We start from the raw sequence: 15,803 nt of genomic DNA on the forward strand, positions 1-15,803 counted from the left end.
ATTACACATGACTCCGGAATGTCTGACTGAAGGCCTTATCATTCACCCAACACCCCCTACCCACCAGGGTTCTTATCTAAAATAAACACAAAACACTGCGTGACATTGGATATTAAGGCCACAGCAGCCCCATTTATTAATAACAAAACATAAGCCATATAACAATACAAATCTTCATTGAAGAACACCCGAAAAAGGAGGGGGGGGTAACTGAAGGTTGACCAAACTGTTCCTTGCAACATCGGCCCACCTCCTGACCCTCATCCGCAACACACCGACTTGAGAGCCCTGGCCAGAAGTTGCCCACAGCATGTCCCGCTGAGACTCAACCCAGCAAGGACCCGTTTCACCAAACAATTGCACCGCTAGAGGTAACCCGCTCCGGCACTGGGTTCCGTCCTCTCCTCTGTGCAAACCCCCACTTTCAGACACCCCCTACTTTCCGCCGCTGCGACAAATTACGATCTTCCTCCTCTTCGTCGTCGATGTTGAATCCACCATCAGGGCGGGCGGGCGGGAACGATTCCAGTCACCGTCCAGGTAGGAATGCCCTCCCACCCTTTGACCTGACCTATATACGACCCCCAACAGCACCACCCCCTGACCAATCAAACTGACCCCTAGTACTAACTGCCCCTTAGTTCCACCCCCAGATTTCCCGCTCAAACTAACTTTCTACATTAACCCCTTAATGACCCTATGGCCTGGCATCCCTCCTAGTCATGCTGCCCTCCCTTGAGCCCCTTTGGGGCAGCAGTCCGGGCTATTCCTTTATAGCTAGAAATATTACCCTATGGGCGATGATGTTCTCACATGCCCTCATATAGACTAATATTTCTGGTGATAATCCACCACACGTGTGAATATCACTGTTTGATACTGTTGTGAAGCCTGGATCTTGTGTACTCCGCAGCTGAGAAGCCATATGCATATTTCTGGGTATTGCCTCATTTCGTTGTAGTAGTCATGTGTGACCAACGTTAACACAAGCTCTACTTTCAGTTCTGTACTTGATGCCAATTGCTTTTATTTGACTTACTTATGGTAATTTCTACTTAAAGTCAATAGATTTCATAGATGCCAACAGCTCATTTCTTGAAGGGTTAGAATTTAAAGTGTAACCGTCATTTTAATTCTATCTCATAAGTCAGTAATACATGTGAAAATTAGAATCTTTATAATATCTTATCAGGGAAATGCACTTCTTTCTCCACCAGGACAAATCCTTTATTCCCAAAATTCCTAAAATTCTCAAAATTCTCACCTCATGGGTAAAATTTGTATTCAGCAAATACAGATTGTTACATTATTGAGATACGGGATAGCAGATGCTACTAATAAAATACTAGAGTGATGGAGGAGCTAAATGTAGAGCCCCGCCTACTCCCTTCTACATAGAATTTCACTAGTAGCATCTGCCATCCCCTATCTCAGTAATGTAACAATCTGTCTTCGCTGAATACAAGTTTTACTTGTGAATTGAGAATTTTGAGAATAAATAATAATTCCTAGCAAAGACTGAAGCAGATTTCTCTCATAAAGTTGCTTACATTCCCATGTATCATTAATTTATGAAATTAAAATTAAAATGATGGTTATTCTTTAAAGTGGTTCACCCATATTTATTATTGGCCACAGCAATATTATGTTGAGAAACAATGTTTCTTTCAAATACCTTGTGTTGTCAATAGTGCCTGTGAGAGGCGCTATTGCAGTCCGCACTTCCTCATCGCCTGACCCTCAGGCTCCGTGATCTCGGGGATCTGGTGATGTTACATCAACTTCCTGCTCACCTGACATCACCGCTGCCGGCCCAACTTTCCACAAGTGGCTAGGCTGTGGGCGGCATTTCACCGCTCATCACAGCCCAGCATGTCTTCTGCTTGCGCACTCTGCTGTGAAGGAAGAGTGAGCAGTGAGATGCTGCGCTGTGATGCTGGGCTCTGCTGAGCGGTGAAACTCCGCCCACAGCCCAGTCACTCCCAGAGACTGGGTTGGCCATGGTGATGTCAGCTGAGTAGGAATTCCTGAGGTCAGGAAGCCCAGAGGTCAGGTGATGGGGAAGAGTGGATTGCAATAACGCCGCTCACAGGCACTATTGGCAACATAAGGTATTTGAGAGAACCATTGTTTCTCAACATAATATCGTTGTGGCCAATAATGAATATGGGTGAACCATCTGGTCTCCTCTCATTGCTCACAGCTTATCCCACCCTCTATTTCTAAGCAGTTTCATTAATGACTAGAATCTGGGTGCAGAATGGTCTAACTTAGGTTACTCATTTGTTCTTGCAAATTCTGACAGCAATCCAATGCCTTATAGCTACATGGAGGAAACAGCCGGCCACCTCACCCAGATCTACTAGATCTCTACTCCAGGATGAAAGAGGACAAAGGTCTGGAATACCATACGGTTTTAGTAAACTAAAAAATCAATCTATCCTATTCTGTTTCAACTAAATACCCAACATGTCACTTTCTAAAAAGCGACAAAAACCGCAGCATCAAAAACAAAAAGCATTTTATTTGTTTATTTCTGGGCTGGAGTAGTGCTATAAATGTAAGTCCACTGACCCCTGTCTTATACCCACCTGCCGCCATCTTAATCTGTTTCATTCATTGCTCAAGTTTGTTTCCAGCAATTTGTGATCTGATGGCAACTCCAGTGAAGGCCAGAGGTCACAATTCAATGTAAGTCAATGATAGCCTAATTTTAGCCTCAGTATGGCCATCATAGACTTGTATTAAGCTCTAGTGACGTAGCTTCTGACCAGTCAGAAGGTATGGGTACAAGATGGGACCACCATCGTCAATAAAAGATAACCAGAGGGTAAGTATAAGAACGGGGGCACGGGACTTACATTTAAAGCGCCACTACAGCTCTCAAAAAAAACCCGGCTGGAGTGGAGCATTAATGAGCTCAGGAATGCTACAGAAATTCTGTAACGCCGAACACTCACCAAAACTAAAAAGTTTTCAACCTCTGCTTAACATGTCTTTTCAGTGAGTCTAATAGCTTTCTTATTATGTGATATACAGTCCATAGCGAAGTAATTAAAATGTAACAATATAAATTTAATAAGCCTTTGCAATTTAGAAATAAGTCCCGGCCCTTTAATAAGGATATTGGCTGTTTCTATAAGTTCGTAGGAGAGAACTCCGGCACTCTTTATTACCCCAGTAAGAGACTCAAACGTATATAATGATCAAAATGATTATTTATTCAGAGGCAAAAAAAGTCCATAAAAAAACGTTTCGACCTAATTCAGTCTTCTTCTGAGAGGACTTATCCTATGTACAGATGGAGATGCAGGATAAAACTATGATCCTCCTGTGTAAGATCCTCCTATATGGATCCACTGTATCAAAATAGACCTGTTATGTCGAAGAAACTCAATGAGGGTTTTTTTATTTTATTTTAAATATTTCTTTCGGACGTCTTAATGACCTCAAAGGGAAATGACTTCACCAAGTCATTATGTCAATCAGCTCTTCGCAACGGTATCGTTATAGATATAGAGATCAAATGTCTATAAGATCATTCAGGGATATATATTCGGACTGTGAAGTCCCACGGAGCGTTTCCCTACACACATACGTCTACCTCGCAATATAACCGTGAGGGATTTCCTCTTTTTGTCTAATATTGTCTAATCCGACCTCACCTCAGGCATCCAGTATTAGCTAATTATAGGACGGCATTCCGAATATATATCCCTGAATGATCTTATAGACATTTGATCTCTATATCTATAACGATACCGTTGCGAAGAGCTGATTGACATAATGACTTGGTGAAGTCATTTCCCTTTGAGGTCATTAAGACGTCCGAAAGAAATATTTAAAATAAAATAAAAAAACCCTCATTGAGTTTCTTCGACATAACAGGTCTATTTTGATACAGTGGATCCATATAGGAGGATCTTACACAGGAGGATCATAGTTTTATCCTGCATCTCCATCTGTACATAGGATAAGTCCTCTCAGAAGAAGACCGAATTAGGTCGAAACGTTTTTTTATGGACTTTTTTTGCCTCTGAATAAATAATCATTTTGATCATTATATACGTTTGAGTCTCTTACTGGGGTAATAAAGAGTGCCGGAGTTCTCTCCTACCTACGAATATTTTCTCCAGAGAACCTAGTTGGTGAAGCAGGGTCCTACCATACTTGTTTCTATAAGTTCTTCCTAAGAATGTTATGGGGACACACTCTCTTATTGAAATGTTGTATCTGAGTTGCATAGGGAACCTCGCTGCATTACCCTCACAGGTTACCTGTTGTGCAAACTGTCTTGAAGTCGGGACAACATTCCATAAAAGACATACAGGTATAATCACAATGGCAGGGGTCCTCTCGCGCATACCCTTGGCCACATCTCCCAACACAGCTTTCTGAACCTATAATTAAACACAGACATAGCCTATTATCATAAACCAAAATGATTTATTCAGTGTTTATGGTGAATGTGAATTACTTATTTCTTAAAACGTGGAAAATTGGAGTATGAACTATATGGCCCAGGAATACAAATACCTGAAAATCATCCATGAAAGTCATAGGTCACATTATAACAACTTATTGGGCTTAAAAATGCATTTTTAAGATTTTGGAAAAACTGATAAATTGATTTAATTTGCTTGTATCTGAATGATGTGTCTTTAGATTTATAAGTACAACCAAATCCTACTAATAGTGCATGAATGTATATTTAAGATAATCAGACACACAGAAAATATGCAGTAATGAATTATTAAACCATACAATGCAGCAACATACGTATGTTAAAGGGTTATAGTAGTTTCTATGACAATTGCACAGCATGGGTTTCTCCCTTCATTAAATTTACTTTCAATGGATGCTGCCCTAAAGAGACATTTAAGAGCAATTTGTCAGCAGGTTTGTTATGTAATCCGAGACCCCGAATCTAGTGATATCAGTTACTTTGCTGCGTGTTGGATTTATTTATTTTTTATAAGATTGCTGTTTTGGCAACTGCATATCTACTAGCTCTCTGAATCGCTTACAGCCCGCAGCCTTTGCTCACTCACTGAGTGATTATACTGCACAGGAGCAGCAGCATCTTCCTCCCATGCAGTGCTGTCTGATGTAGCAGAGCTGCCTGGGTTGAAGGAGAAAGAAGACAGAAGACCAGGATCGTGGAGGGTTGAGCAGGAGTAATAAAAATGGAGTCGCTAATGTGTCTGTGTATTTATTTCTATTAAAGTATTTTTTCTCTGTGTGGTGTCTTTTTTTTAACCCTTTATTGGAGATTTTTAATGGCCGGGTCAAACTTGCCTGACATTAAGAATCTCTGGCTTAATACTAGCTAGTAAAACAAAGCTAGTATTAACCCATTATTACCCAGCAAGCCACCCGGCTTCAGGGCAGCTGGAAGAGTTGGATACAGCATCAGATGATGGCGCTTCTATGAAAGCACCATTTTCTGGGGCTGCTGCGGACTGCAATTTGCAGCAGAGGGGCCCAGAAAGCTCGGGCCAACCTGTGCTGAAGATTCCAATCATCAGCTGCCTAGTTGTACCTGGCTGGACAGAAAAATGGGGCGAAGCCCATGTCGTTTTTTTTAATTATTTCATGAAATTCATGAAATAATTAAAAAAAGGGCTTCCCTATATTTTTAGTTCCCAGCCGGGTACAAATAGGCAGCTGGGATTTGGGGGCAGCCGTACCTGCTTGCTGTACCTGGCTAGCATACAAAAATATGGCGAAGCCCACGTCACTTTTTGGGGGGGCAAAAAACTCTTGCATACAGTCCTGGATGGAGTATGCTGAGCCTTGTAGTTCTGCAGCTGCTGTCTGCTCTCCTGCATACACTAGTGAATGGAGCATGCTGAGCCTTATAGTTCTGCTCCCCCATCTCTCTGTCCAGCATACAGTCCTGGATGGAGGATGCTGAGCCTTATAGTTCTGCAGCTGCTGTCTGCTCTCCTCCATACAGACAGACAGCAGCTGCAGAACTACAAGGCTCAGCATACGCCATCCAGGACTGCATGCAGGAGTTTTTTTGCCCCCCCCCCAAAACATTATGTGGGCTTCGCCATGTTTTTGTATGCTAGTCAGGTACAGCAGGCAGCTACGGGCTGCCCTAACCCCCAGCTGCCTATTTGTACCCGGCTGGGAACCAAAAATATAGGGAAGCCATTTTCTTTAATTATTTCATGAATGTCATGAAATAATTAAAAAAAATATGACATGGGCTTCGCCCAATTTTTGTGTCCAGCCAGGTACAACTAGTCAGCTGGGGATTTGAATCCTCAGCGCAGGGTGCCCAAGCTTTCTGGGCACCCCTGCTGCGAATTTCAGTCCGCAGCCGCCCCAGAAAATGGCGCTTTCATAGAAGCGCCATCTTCTGGCGCTGTATCCAACTCCTCCAGCTGCCCTGGTGATGGGTGGCTCACTGGGTAATAATGGGGTTAGGGCTAGCTGTATATTATCAACTGGCCCTAAGCCGGAAATTCATGGTGTCACGCCAATATTAGACATGGCCACCATGAATTTCTAGTACAGATAAAAAAAAACACAACACACAGAAAAATATTTTTATTAGAAATAAAACACAACACAATTAGTGACTCCATCTTTATTGCAATAAACCCCAGCTCCGCAGTAATCCTGGGTCAAGAGTCCCGCGCCGTCCAATCCGGATCCAATATTATCTGTTCGGTTTGCTGGAAGGCAAAGCGATTAGATAATGTGTCAGGTCCAAGTGCCTGAATCACATGACACAGCAGCTGATTGTATAAATGGGTTTTATACAATCAGCTGATGCATCAGTGCAAAAACTAGTGTCAGCTGATTCCGTCAGGTGACCGCATCAGCTGATCATCGCCAGGTCTGAGAGAGAGAAGAGAGAAAAGAGAGAGAAAAGAGAAGAGAGAGAGGGAGAGAGAAAAGAGGGAGAAAAGAGAAGAGAGAGAGAAGAGAGAGAGAAGAGAGAGAGAAAAGAGAGAGAAGAGAGAGAGAAGAGAGAGGGAAAGAGAGTGAAAAAAGAGGAGAGAGAGAAGAGAGGAGAGAGAGAAGAGGAGAGAAGATAGAGAGAAGAGGGAGGAGAGAGATAGAGAAGAGAGAGAGGAGAGAGAAGAGAGGGAGAGAGAGAAGAGAGAGAGGATAGAGAAGAGAGAGAGAAGTGGAGAGAAGAGTGAGAGAGAAGAGAGAGAGGAGAGAGCAATAAAGCCTCCTTCTGTGAACTGCTCCGATTTTAGAGGTGTGTCCTGTGGCTCACAGCTGATGTCCGTCTCCTCCCCTCAGTGCATAATTAAATTAAATTATAAATAGATAATTATAATTTAAAATAAATTAAATTCAATTCTTTACCGGGACGGCCGGGACTTGAATTTGTGAACTAATGCTCCTTAGGCAGTAGCTCTAACCATTGAGCCACTGCCTCTAATGAAAAGCATAGGAAGATTTGGTAGTCTTGACCTCTGTTTTGCACTTGAGAATCCAGAAGTGGATTATTCAGCTACAAAGAGGGGAGAGAGAGAGGGAAAAAGAGAGAAAAAGAGAGAGAGAGAAAAAGAGAAAAAAAGAGAGAGAAAAAGAGAGAGATGAGAGAGAGAAGAGAGGGAGAGAAGAGAGAGAGAAGAGAGAGAGAGAAGAGAGAGAAAAGAGAGAGAAGAGAGAGAAAAGAGAGAGGAGAGAGCAATGCAGCCTCATTCCGTGAACTGCTCCGATTTTAGAGGTGTGTCCCACGGCTCACAGCTGATGTCCGGCTCCTCCCCTCAGTGCATAATTAAATTCAATTATAATTATAAATGAATAATAATTATAATTTAAAATGAAAAATAAATTAATTAAATTCTGTACCGGGGCGGTCGGGACTTGAACTCGTGAAGTAATGCTCCTTAGGCAGTAGCTCTAACCATTGAGCCACTGCCTCTAATGAGAAGCATAGGAAGATTTGGTCATCTTGACCTCTGCATTGCAGAGTGAAGTCTCCGGTGACAGCGTGGCTCACTTCAGGTGCTGCGTGGAGAGGACACGTGTTCTACGGTGCTCCCTGTCATCTTCATGTAGCACAGCTGACAGTGTCGTGTGGATTACTTCGGACCTGGATTGTTGTTTGGGGATTAATAAAGAGGTAAATGAGGGGGTTTTTTTGTTCCAAATATTGGATTTTTCTTTGTGTGTGTTTATTTACTTTCACTTACAGGTTAATCATGGAAAGTATCTCGGGGAGACTCCTGCCATGATTAACCCCTTATTACCCCGATTGCCACCGCGCCAGGGCAATTTGGGATGAGCTGGGTAGAGTCCCGGGACTGCTGCATCTAATGGATGCGGCAATTTCGGGCGGCTGCTGGGTGATATTCTTAGGGTGGTGGGCACCCCATAACGTGGCGCTCCCCATCCTAACAATACCAGCCTCCAGCCGTGTGGCTTTATCCTGGCTAGTATCAAAATTGGGGGGACCGCAGTTTTTTTTTAAAATTATTTATTTATTTTACTGCACGATATAGACCCACCCGTCGGCGGCTGTGATTGGTTGCAGTGAGACAGCTGTCACTCATCGTGGGGGCATGTCTGACTGTAACCAATCATGGGAGCCGGTGGGCGGGGAAAGCAGGGAATACCTGATTGAATAATGAAGCGGCAGCCATTTTCAAAAGAGGAAAAGCCGCCGGAGATTTGTGACAGCCGTGCAGCCTCGCGCCCGTGATTGGTGAGTAGGAAAAAGAGAGGGATTGTGCTTGGGATGCAGTACGCATGTCAATACACAACGTGCGCACATAACCTTACTGTGAAAAGCCACGCTTTTGGTGATCGAACCGTTATCGAATGGTAACTCGAACTGCCGAACTTGAAGCAAATCGTTCGAGTTCGTCGAACGACTCGAACACCCCCTAAAATCACTCGAATTTGAAATTGGCGAACTGTTCGAATCGAACATCGTTCAACTCTAGTGGGGAGATGGAAGAACGGGCTTTTCCCATCAGGTGAGTGTTTGCAAAACCCTTGTGAGTCAGTACGCCAGCTGGAATTGTTGGGGAAGGTTGGTTTGGCTACAGTAATTTCTTTCAATCAGTTTTTCAATCTTTTGCTTATTTTGTTATTTTTTATTGTTTTATAATCGTTTAATCAAACCAATGAATGTGATGAAAAAATCATCAAGCCATTCAGACCATTGGTGGACTTGTGGAGTTGACTTGGAATCTGTAGCGTTTCTGTAAGCTAATTATAACTGAAAATTGGACATGAAACAAATTGCCGCAAAATTCATGCTCAGCCAGGTCCAGAGAGACAGTCACCTGGCTGCTAGTGAAGACTACTTTGATAGAGACAGACATTTCAAAATGTATAAATTAATGCATGTTTTTTATTTTAATTGTTTCTGGTTTCTCTTGAGTCTCTTCCTTGTAACAACCATTTCAATGCTTCTTTTCACGAAAGAAAACATAAGCCGCAAGACACTGTGTGAATCAGCCATCACAAAGAGACTGAACAACTTGTTAAAAAAAATACTTCAGGAGCCAAGCACAACTTTCGCCAGTCATGTCGACTGGCATATTCAGTCAGAAGCCCCCTACTACAAGCACCCCCCTCACAGAGAACAATTCCTGTGTTTTTTCAGAGCCCTCGTGTAAAATATAATGTGTGGTTTTCTAATATATTAAAAACCTATTTAAAGAGGTTATCCACTACTTAAACATTGATGACCTATCCTCATCATAGGTTATCAATGTCTAATCGGCTGAAGTCCAACATCCTTCATCCCCGCCGATCAGCTGTTCTTGGTATTTAAATCAATAAGACGTCGATATGCAGTAGTTGGCCATGGCCACTATGAAAGAATGGAGCAGCTCCGGAAATGAGCATTTACGGCCACCTGCTGCTGTTGCCGATACAGCTGATCAGCGGGGATGCAGGGTGTCTACATACAAAATAAGAATATTGACTACAATGAACAAACTAACAATGACACACTGGTACAGAGGAGACAGGGCCCTTGTGGGCTTACAGTCTGAGGCCCCTTTCACACGTCAGTGATTCTGGTACGTTTGTGCTTTTTTTAAACGTACCAGAATCACTGACATACACAGACCCATTATAATGAATGGGTCTGCTCACACATCAGTGATGTTTCACTGACCATGTCTCCATGCAGCATTCACGCGTGTCCGTGAATGCCGCACGGAGACATGTCCATTTTTTTCTGGCATCACTGATGTCCCACGGACCACGCAGTGGTGTGATCCGTGAGACACGTGCCAGAAAAAGACGTGCTTTTAAAATAAAAATCATTTTTACTCACCCGGCTTCAGCGGCGCTCTGTGCAGCCCGTGCAGCCTGCTGCTTCTGAGCCGGCTCATTACTGTCGCGCATATTCATGATGCACGACACAGCCGACCCGGAAGCAGCTGCTGCGGGAGTCAGCGCCGGCCGGATGCTGCACCTCAGGAGCGTTCAGCACCATGGAGAGCGGGAGAGCGCACAGGTGAGTTAATCTCTAAGTGCAATCACGGGCCACGGAGAACGGAGCCCGGATTGCACTTAAGCTGGTGTCACACTAAGCGACAACGACGTCGCTGTTACGTCACCATTTTCGGTGACGTAACAGCGACCTTGTAAGTCGCTGTTATGATCGCTGCTTAGCTGTCAAACACAGCAGAAGCAGCAGCGATCATAACGTCGCTGTGCTACATGTGCAGAGAGCAGGGAGCCGCGCTTAGCGCTGGCTCCTTGCTCTCCTAGGTACAGTACACATCGGGTTAATTAACCCGATGTGTGCTGCAGCTACATGTCACAGTGCAGAGAGCAAGGAGCCGCGCGCACTGCTTAGCGCTGGCTCCTTGCTCTCCTTGCTACAGTATACATCGGCTTAATTACCCGATGCATACTGCAGCCACATGTCACAGAGCAGGAGCCGGCACTGGCAGCAAGAGCGGAGGCTGGTAACCAGCGTAAACATCGGGTAACCAGGGAAAGGGCTTCCCTTGGTTACCCGATGTTTACGCTGGTTACAGCTTACCGCAGCTGCCAGTGCCGGCTCCTGATCGCTTCATTTCGTCGCTCTCTCGCTGTCACACACAGCGATGTGTGTGTCACAGCGGGAGAGTGACGACCAAAAAATGAAGCTGGACATTCAGCAACGACCGGCGACCTCACAGCAGGGGCCAGGTCGTTGCTGGATGTCACACACAGCGACAGCGACGGGACGTCGCTGCAACGTCACAGAAAATGGTGACGTAGCAGCGACGTCGTTGTCGTCATCGTTATGTGTGACACCAGCTTTAGACAACCCACGTGTGCCGTGATTCACGGCACACGGAGGGACATGTGCGTGTTTTACACGCCAGTGAAAAACATCAGTGTTTTTCACTGACGTGTGAAACGGGCCTAAGGATAATGGAAAAGAGACAGTAGATTGGGGGGATTGCAGCAGCTCTGGTGGTGGTGAGTTTGCAGTAGGGCATTGCAGTTTGCAAGCTTCCTTGAAGAGATGGGTTTTCAATTGTGTCTGAAAGTTCCAAACATGGTGGAAACACCTAGAAAAGAAGTCCATAATATCTCTCCTCCAAATATACTGGCATGTAAAAGTGTAACAATGTTTTGAACTTTTGACTTTCAGGCTCCATATCTCACAATACACTACAGCTTTGAGTGTGAGATGATCTTCATTTTATAGACAATCATCTTGGCTATCTCATAAATTTGACTTTCATCTATTTGCCATATGATTAGTTATGCAGATTCTTGTTATGTCACTGCATTTTGTTACTCTTTTGCTCCTGGTGTTAAAAAAAATCTTTTTCTTCCCATATACTACAAATTACTTGTTCTCATATTCTCTAAAAGCTCAGTTTGTAATCTAATAAGGTTGCTTCCCAAGTGAAATGTCACTAGCTAAAATCGAGAAGCAGTCATGAAGAAGATTTCCCAAGAAAAAAGAAAAAGTATCATCCAGCTAATCGGTGGTCTAAGTGGTCTCTTTGCCAAGAAAATTGCTAAACTGCATCATGTGAGGGCCACGACAGTTGTAAGAATATGAAATTAAGTCTGCCCATCCATTCAAAAGCCAAAAGGTGAATATTCAGGCAAACTATCGGAGTCAACAAGTCAGCTCATCACAAGATCAGTTCTGCAGTGACAAACACGGTAGTGGGGGTGGCTCATATGCTTCATAATAGTGAGACCCCAGATGTCCAGGACACAAGTCTGGAATGGTGACCCAAGAAAAGGTGAAGAAGCCTCGGCTTCAATATCATCATAAGAAACACCAGCTCAAGTTAGCAAAAAAGTGCAAAAAGTGGACAATAAAAGATTGAAAATGGGTGATTTGAAGCAATAAGACTAAAGACAATAGATTAAGCTCTGATGGGTGCAAATGGCTATGGAAGAAACAAGCCAAAAAGGGTCTAATGGATTGAGTAATTGAAGGAACTGTCAAGTTTGATGAAGGAAGCCTGATGATATGAGGTTGTTTCATAGTTAAAGGCATTGGATACTTGACCAGGATTAATTGTGGTTTTAATGCTGGGCTATATGTGACTATTATACAAGACAGGTTGCTTAACACACTGGAGTCCTAAAAGGACAATATAGTGTTCCAGCTGGACAATGGCCTGAAGCATACGTTAAGACTGGTAAATAAATGGTTCAATGACTATGACATTCCGAGACCTCAACCCAATTGAACATTTGTGGTTAAAGTTGAAGAAAAGCTTTATACATAAGTCAACCAGTATACACCAACAATGTGAACATGTAAAAGTGACCTGGGATCAGATTTCGGTTAAGACATTCTTAAATATGATTGACAGCATGCCTGGAAGAATTCAGGCAATGTTGAAAGCCAAAGGTATATTTACTAAATATAAATAAATATCACTCTAGATTTTTAGTAGCAAAACAGTAACAATGCAGTGACATGACAAAAATCTGCATAACTAATCATATGCTAAATAGTTGCAAGTCAAATTTATGTACGAGATAGCCAAGATATGGAGCCTGAAATTCAAAAGTTCAAAATATTGTTACCCTTTTCCTCATGAGTACAGTATCTGCTCCTGTCCATCAGTGTGGATAACTATGGAGGACCACTGAGTAAGAGACCAAAGTATGAAGCCAGTGGTGGCTGGCGGCTGTCAGTAGGGATGTTAAAGCCACCCATAATGATAGGGGGAATGTCAGTGGAGAGGCAGTGAGGAGAAACAAAGAGCGAGCAGACAAGTAGCAGAAGGAGTGTATGTGGCTTGTTTTGTATTTTATTGGAAGAGATCTGGGGTTTAGGAGCAGGTCAGCAGACAATGATAGGTGGGGGAGCTAAAAGGGAAGGTGAGATAATTATTCTTCTGGAAAGTGCTGTTACTTCGAGATAGCAAAGGGGAGTAAAAATTAGTGGAGCTGTGACAGTGAGGGCATATACAAGCATGCTGGTAGAGTACTTGTGAGGAACAGACATGGTGAGTGCAGTAAGTAAGTAGTTGTAGCTCTTAAGGGTGCTTTACACGCTGCGATATTGGTAACGATATATCGTCGGGGTCACGTCGGTAGTGACGCACATCCAGCGCCTTTACCGACATCGCAGCGTGTAACACAAATGAGTGACGATCAACGAGCACAAAAACGTGAAAAATCGTTGCTCATTGACATGTCGTTCATTTCCTTATTATCGCTGCAGCGACAGGTACGATGTTGTTTGTCATTCCTGCAGCAGCACACATCGCTATGTGTGACACTGCAGGAGCGACGAACATCTCCTTACCTGCGTCCACCGGAAAAGGAGGAAGGAAGGAGGTGGGCGGCATGTTCCGGCCGCTCATCTCCGCCACTCCTTTTCTATTGGGCCCCCCTTGGAAAGGAGGCGGTTTGCCGGTCACAGCGACGTTGCAGAGCAGGTATGTGCATGTGACACTGCCGAAGCGATAATGGTCGCTACGGCAGCGATCACACAATATCGCACGTACGACGGGGGCGGGTGCTATCGTGCTCGACATCGCTAGCCGATGCTAGCGATATCGCAGCGTGTAAAGCCCGCTTTACCTTCTGGTCAGTCCTGGGACATTTCTGGTATATTTCTAATGCGCACTTAAAAAGCTGCACTTGATGGAGTTGCACATAGACCAAGGTCAGTATGTATGAATTACACATGTACACATGCACAAATATATTAGTCACATAAATATACAAATATGTAAAAATTACTTTAATATAACTTACGTATTTTCCATTAATGAATGCAAAAAAATAAAAAAAAACATTGAATAAGGGAGAAAAGCCGCTGTATGCTGCCAATTTTATAATCTAAACTCTCATTGACGAAGCCTAATTTTTCAAATCAAATGTTTAAATTTATGTGGCAATGGATCTAAAATGCTGTTACTTATCCCGGTGATTCTGAGATTGTTTTCTTAGTGACAGAATGCACTTTATGTTAGTTCTAAACTTAGGTAAAGATTTTTTGCATTTAATAATAAAAATATTGAAACTTTCATGACAATTAAAAAAATATAGCAATTTTGACATTTTGAGTGTTTTACCCTTAACACTAGAAGTCCCAGAGAGGGGTCATTTATCATTTCTACCATTGGAACCCTATGGAGCTCGACATTTCTGGGACTTCTAGTGTTAAAACAGCTATTCATACTACACAAAAAATTTGTTACACAACATTTCCTGCATGTTGACTTGTCAGCACCTTGTTTTCAAATATCCTTGTATTTTTTTAGGATATTAGAGTTCTAATTTACAACTCATTTTAATTTTTTTTCCAAGGAATTTTACAAAGCTTATTTTTATTATTTACCTAATCAGATTTTAAGTGAATGTAAGGTCTACATCTATTGGAAACCCCACAAAGTGATACCATTTGAAAAACAATGCCCACCAAAATATTTAAAATTGCTGTCAGGAACTTTGCTTAGCCTTCATGAGCTGCCCAGGAATTAAGGCAATGAGAAATGAATGGAATGCAAAACTACATTTCTTCCAATAAAACGTAGCTTAAAATTCTATCAAGCCACCAAAGCTCATAAACTCGGATGCCATTTTGTGTCTTTGTCTTCCAATCACAGTAATTCTTTAGCCATTTTTTCTTCTGGCATTACTGTGATTGGCAGGTGCAGCAAAAAAATAAATACATGCAGTCATTAAAGCAGGAGAATTATACTTTTCTGCACCAAAAACCACGCCTTGTAGCAGAAAAATACACCAAAAAATGCATGCGTTTTTAGTGCGTTTTTGTCCCACGCATTTTTTAGTGTAATAATTGGCTGGAAGGGCTAAAAAATGCAGGAAAAAAATGCACCAACAATTGACATTCTGCTTATTTTTTGCACCCAAAACTGCAAGGAAAAAAGAAGCAATGCACTTAAGAATTCTCATTAACTTTGCATAACGATAGACATGCAGATTTGGGCAACAATCTACACGATAAACTACACCAAATCTACATAAAAAAGTCAGCGTGCACACACACCCTTACTGAGTTTCCAAACTGCTGTAACGCTGCTTCTGGGTGCTCTCATTAATCCTTATGAATATGTACTGCTTTCCCTGCCCACCCTCTGTAACAGTATCTGTGATTGGTTGCAGTCCTGCTTCCCCAGCCCTCCCTCTGTGGCAGTGTCTGTGATTGGTTGCCCTCACATTACCTGTCTGGGTCCCCAGAGTGGAGTGTAAAAATAAAATAATTGGAAAAAATGGCTCAGGGTCCCCCATATACCCATCGCAGATAATGCAGCCAGTTATAGGCTGCAGGCCCTAACTGTGTATGTTATCTTGACTCTGTATCAAAATAGGAGGGACCCCATGTGTGGTTTTTTTTATTAATGAAATAATAA

The 15,803-nt window shown here is 42.9% G+C and overlaps 1 protein-coding gene across 7 annotated transcripts in view; it reads right to left on the reverse strand.

Moving 5' to 3' along the window:
- The window catches only part of PRG4 (proteoglycan 4), a 189,375-nt gene that overhangs the window by 153,604 nt on the left and 19,968 nt on the right, over positions 1 to 15,803 (reverse strand). For all 7 annotated transcript variants that reach the window (XM_075322005.1, XM_075322006.1, XM_075322007.1 and 4 more), the window contains exon 3: positions 4,278 to 4,400. In XM_075322005.1, coding sequence (XP_075178120.1) covers positions 4,278 to 4,400 — 123 coding nt within the window. The remainder of the gene's footprint in view (positions 1 to 4,277; positions 4,401 to 15,803) is intronic.

The sequence above is a fragment of the Anomaloglossus baeobatrachus genome, chromosome 8 (genome assembly GCF_048569485.1).
Source record: "Anomaloglossus baeobatrachus isolate aAnoBae1 chromosome 8, aAnoBae1.hap1, whole genome shotgun sequence".
Lineage (NCBI taxonomy): Eukaryota > Metazoa > Chordata > Amphibia > Anura > Aromobatidae > Anomaloglossus > Anomaloglossus baeobatrachus.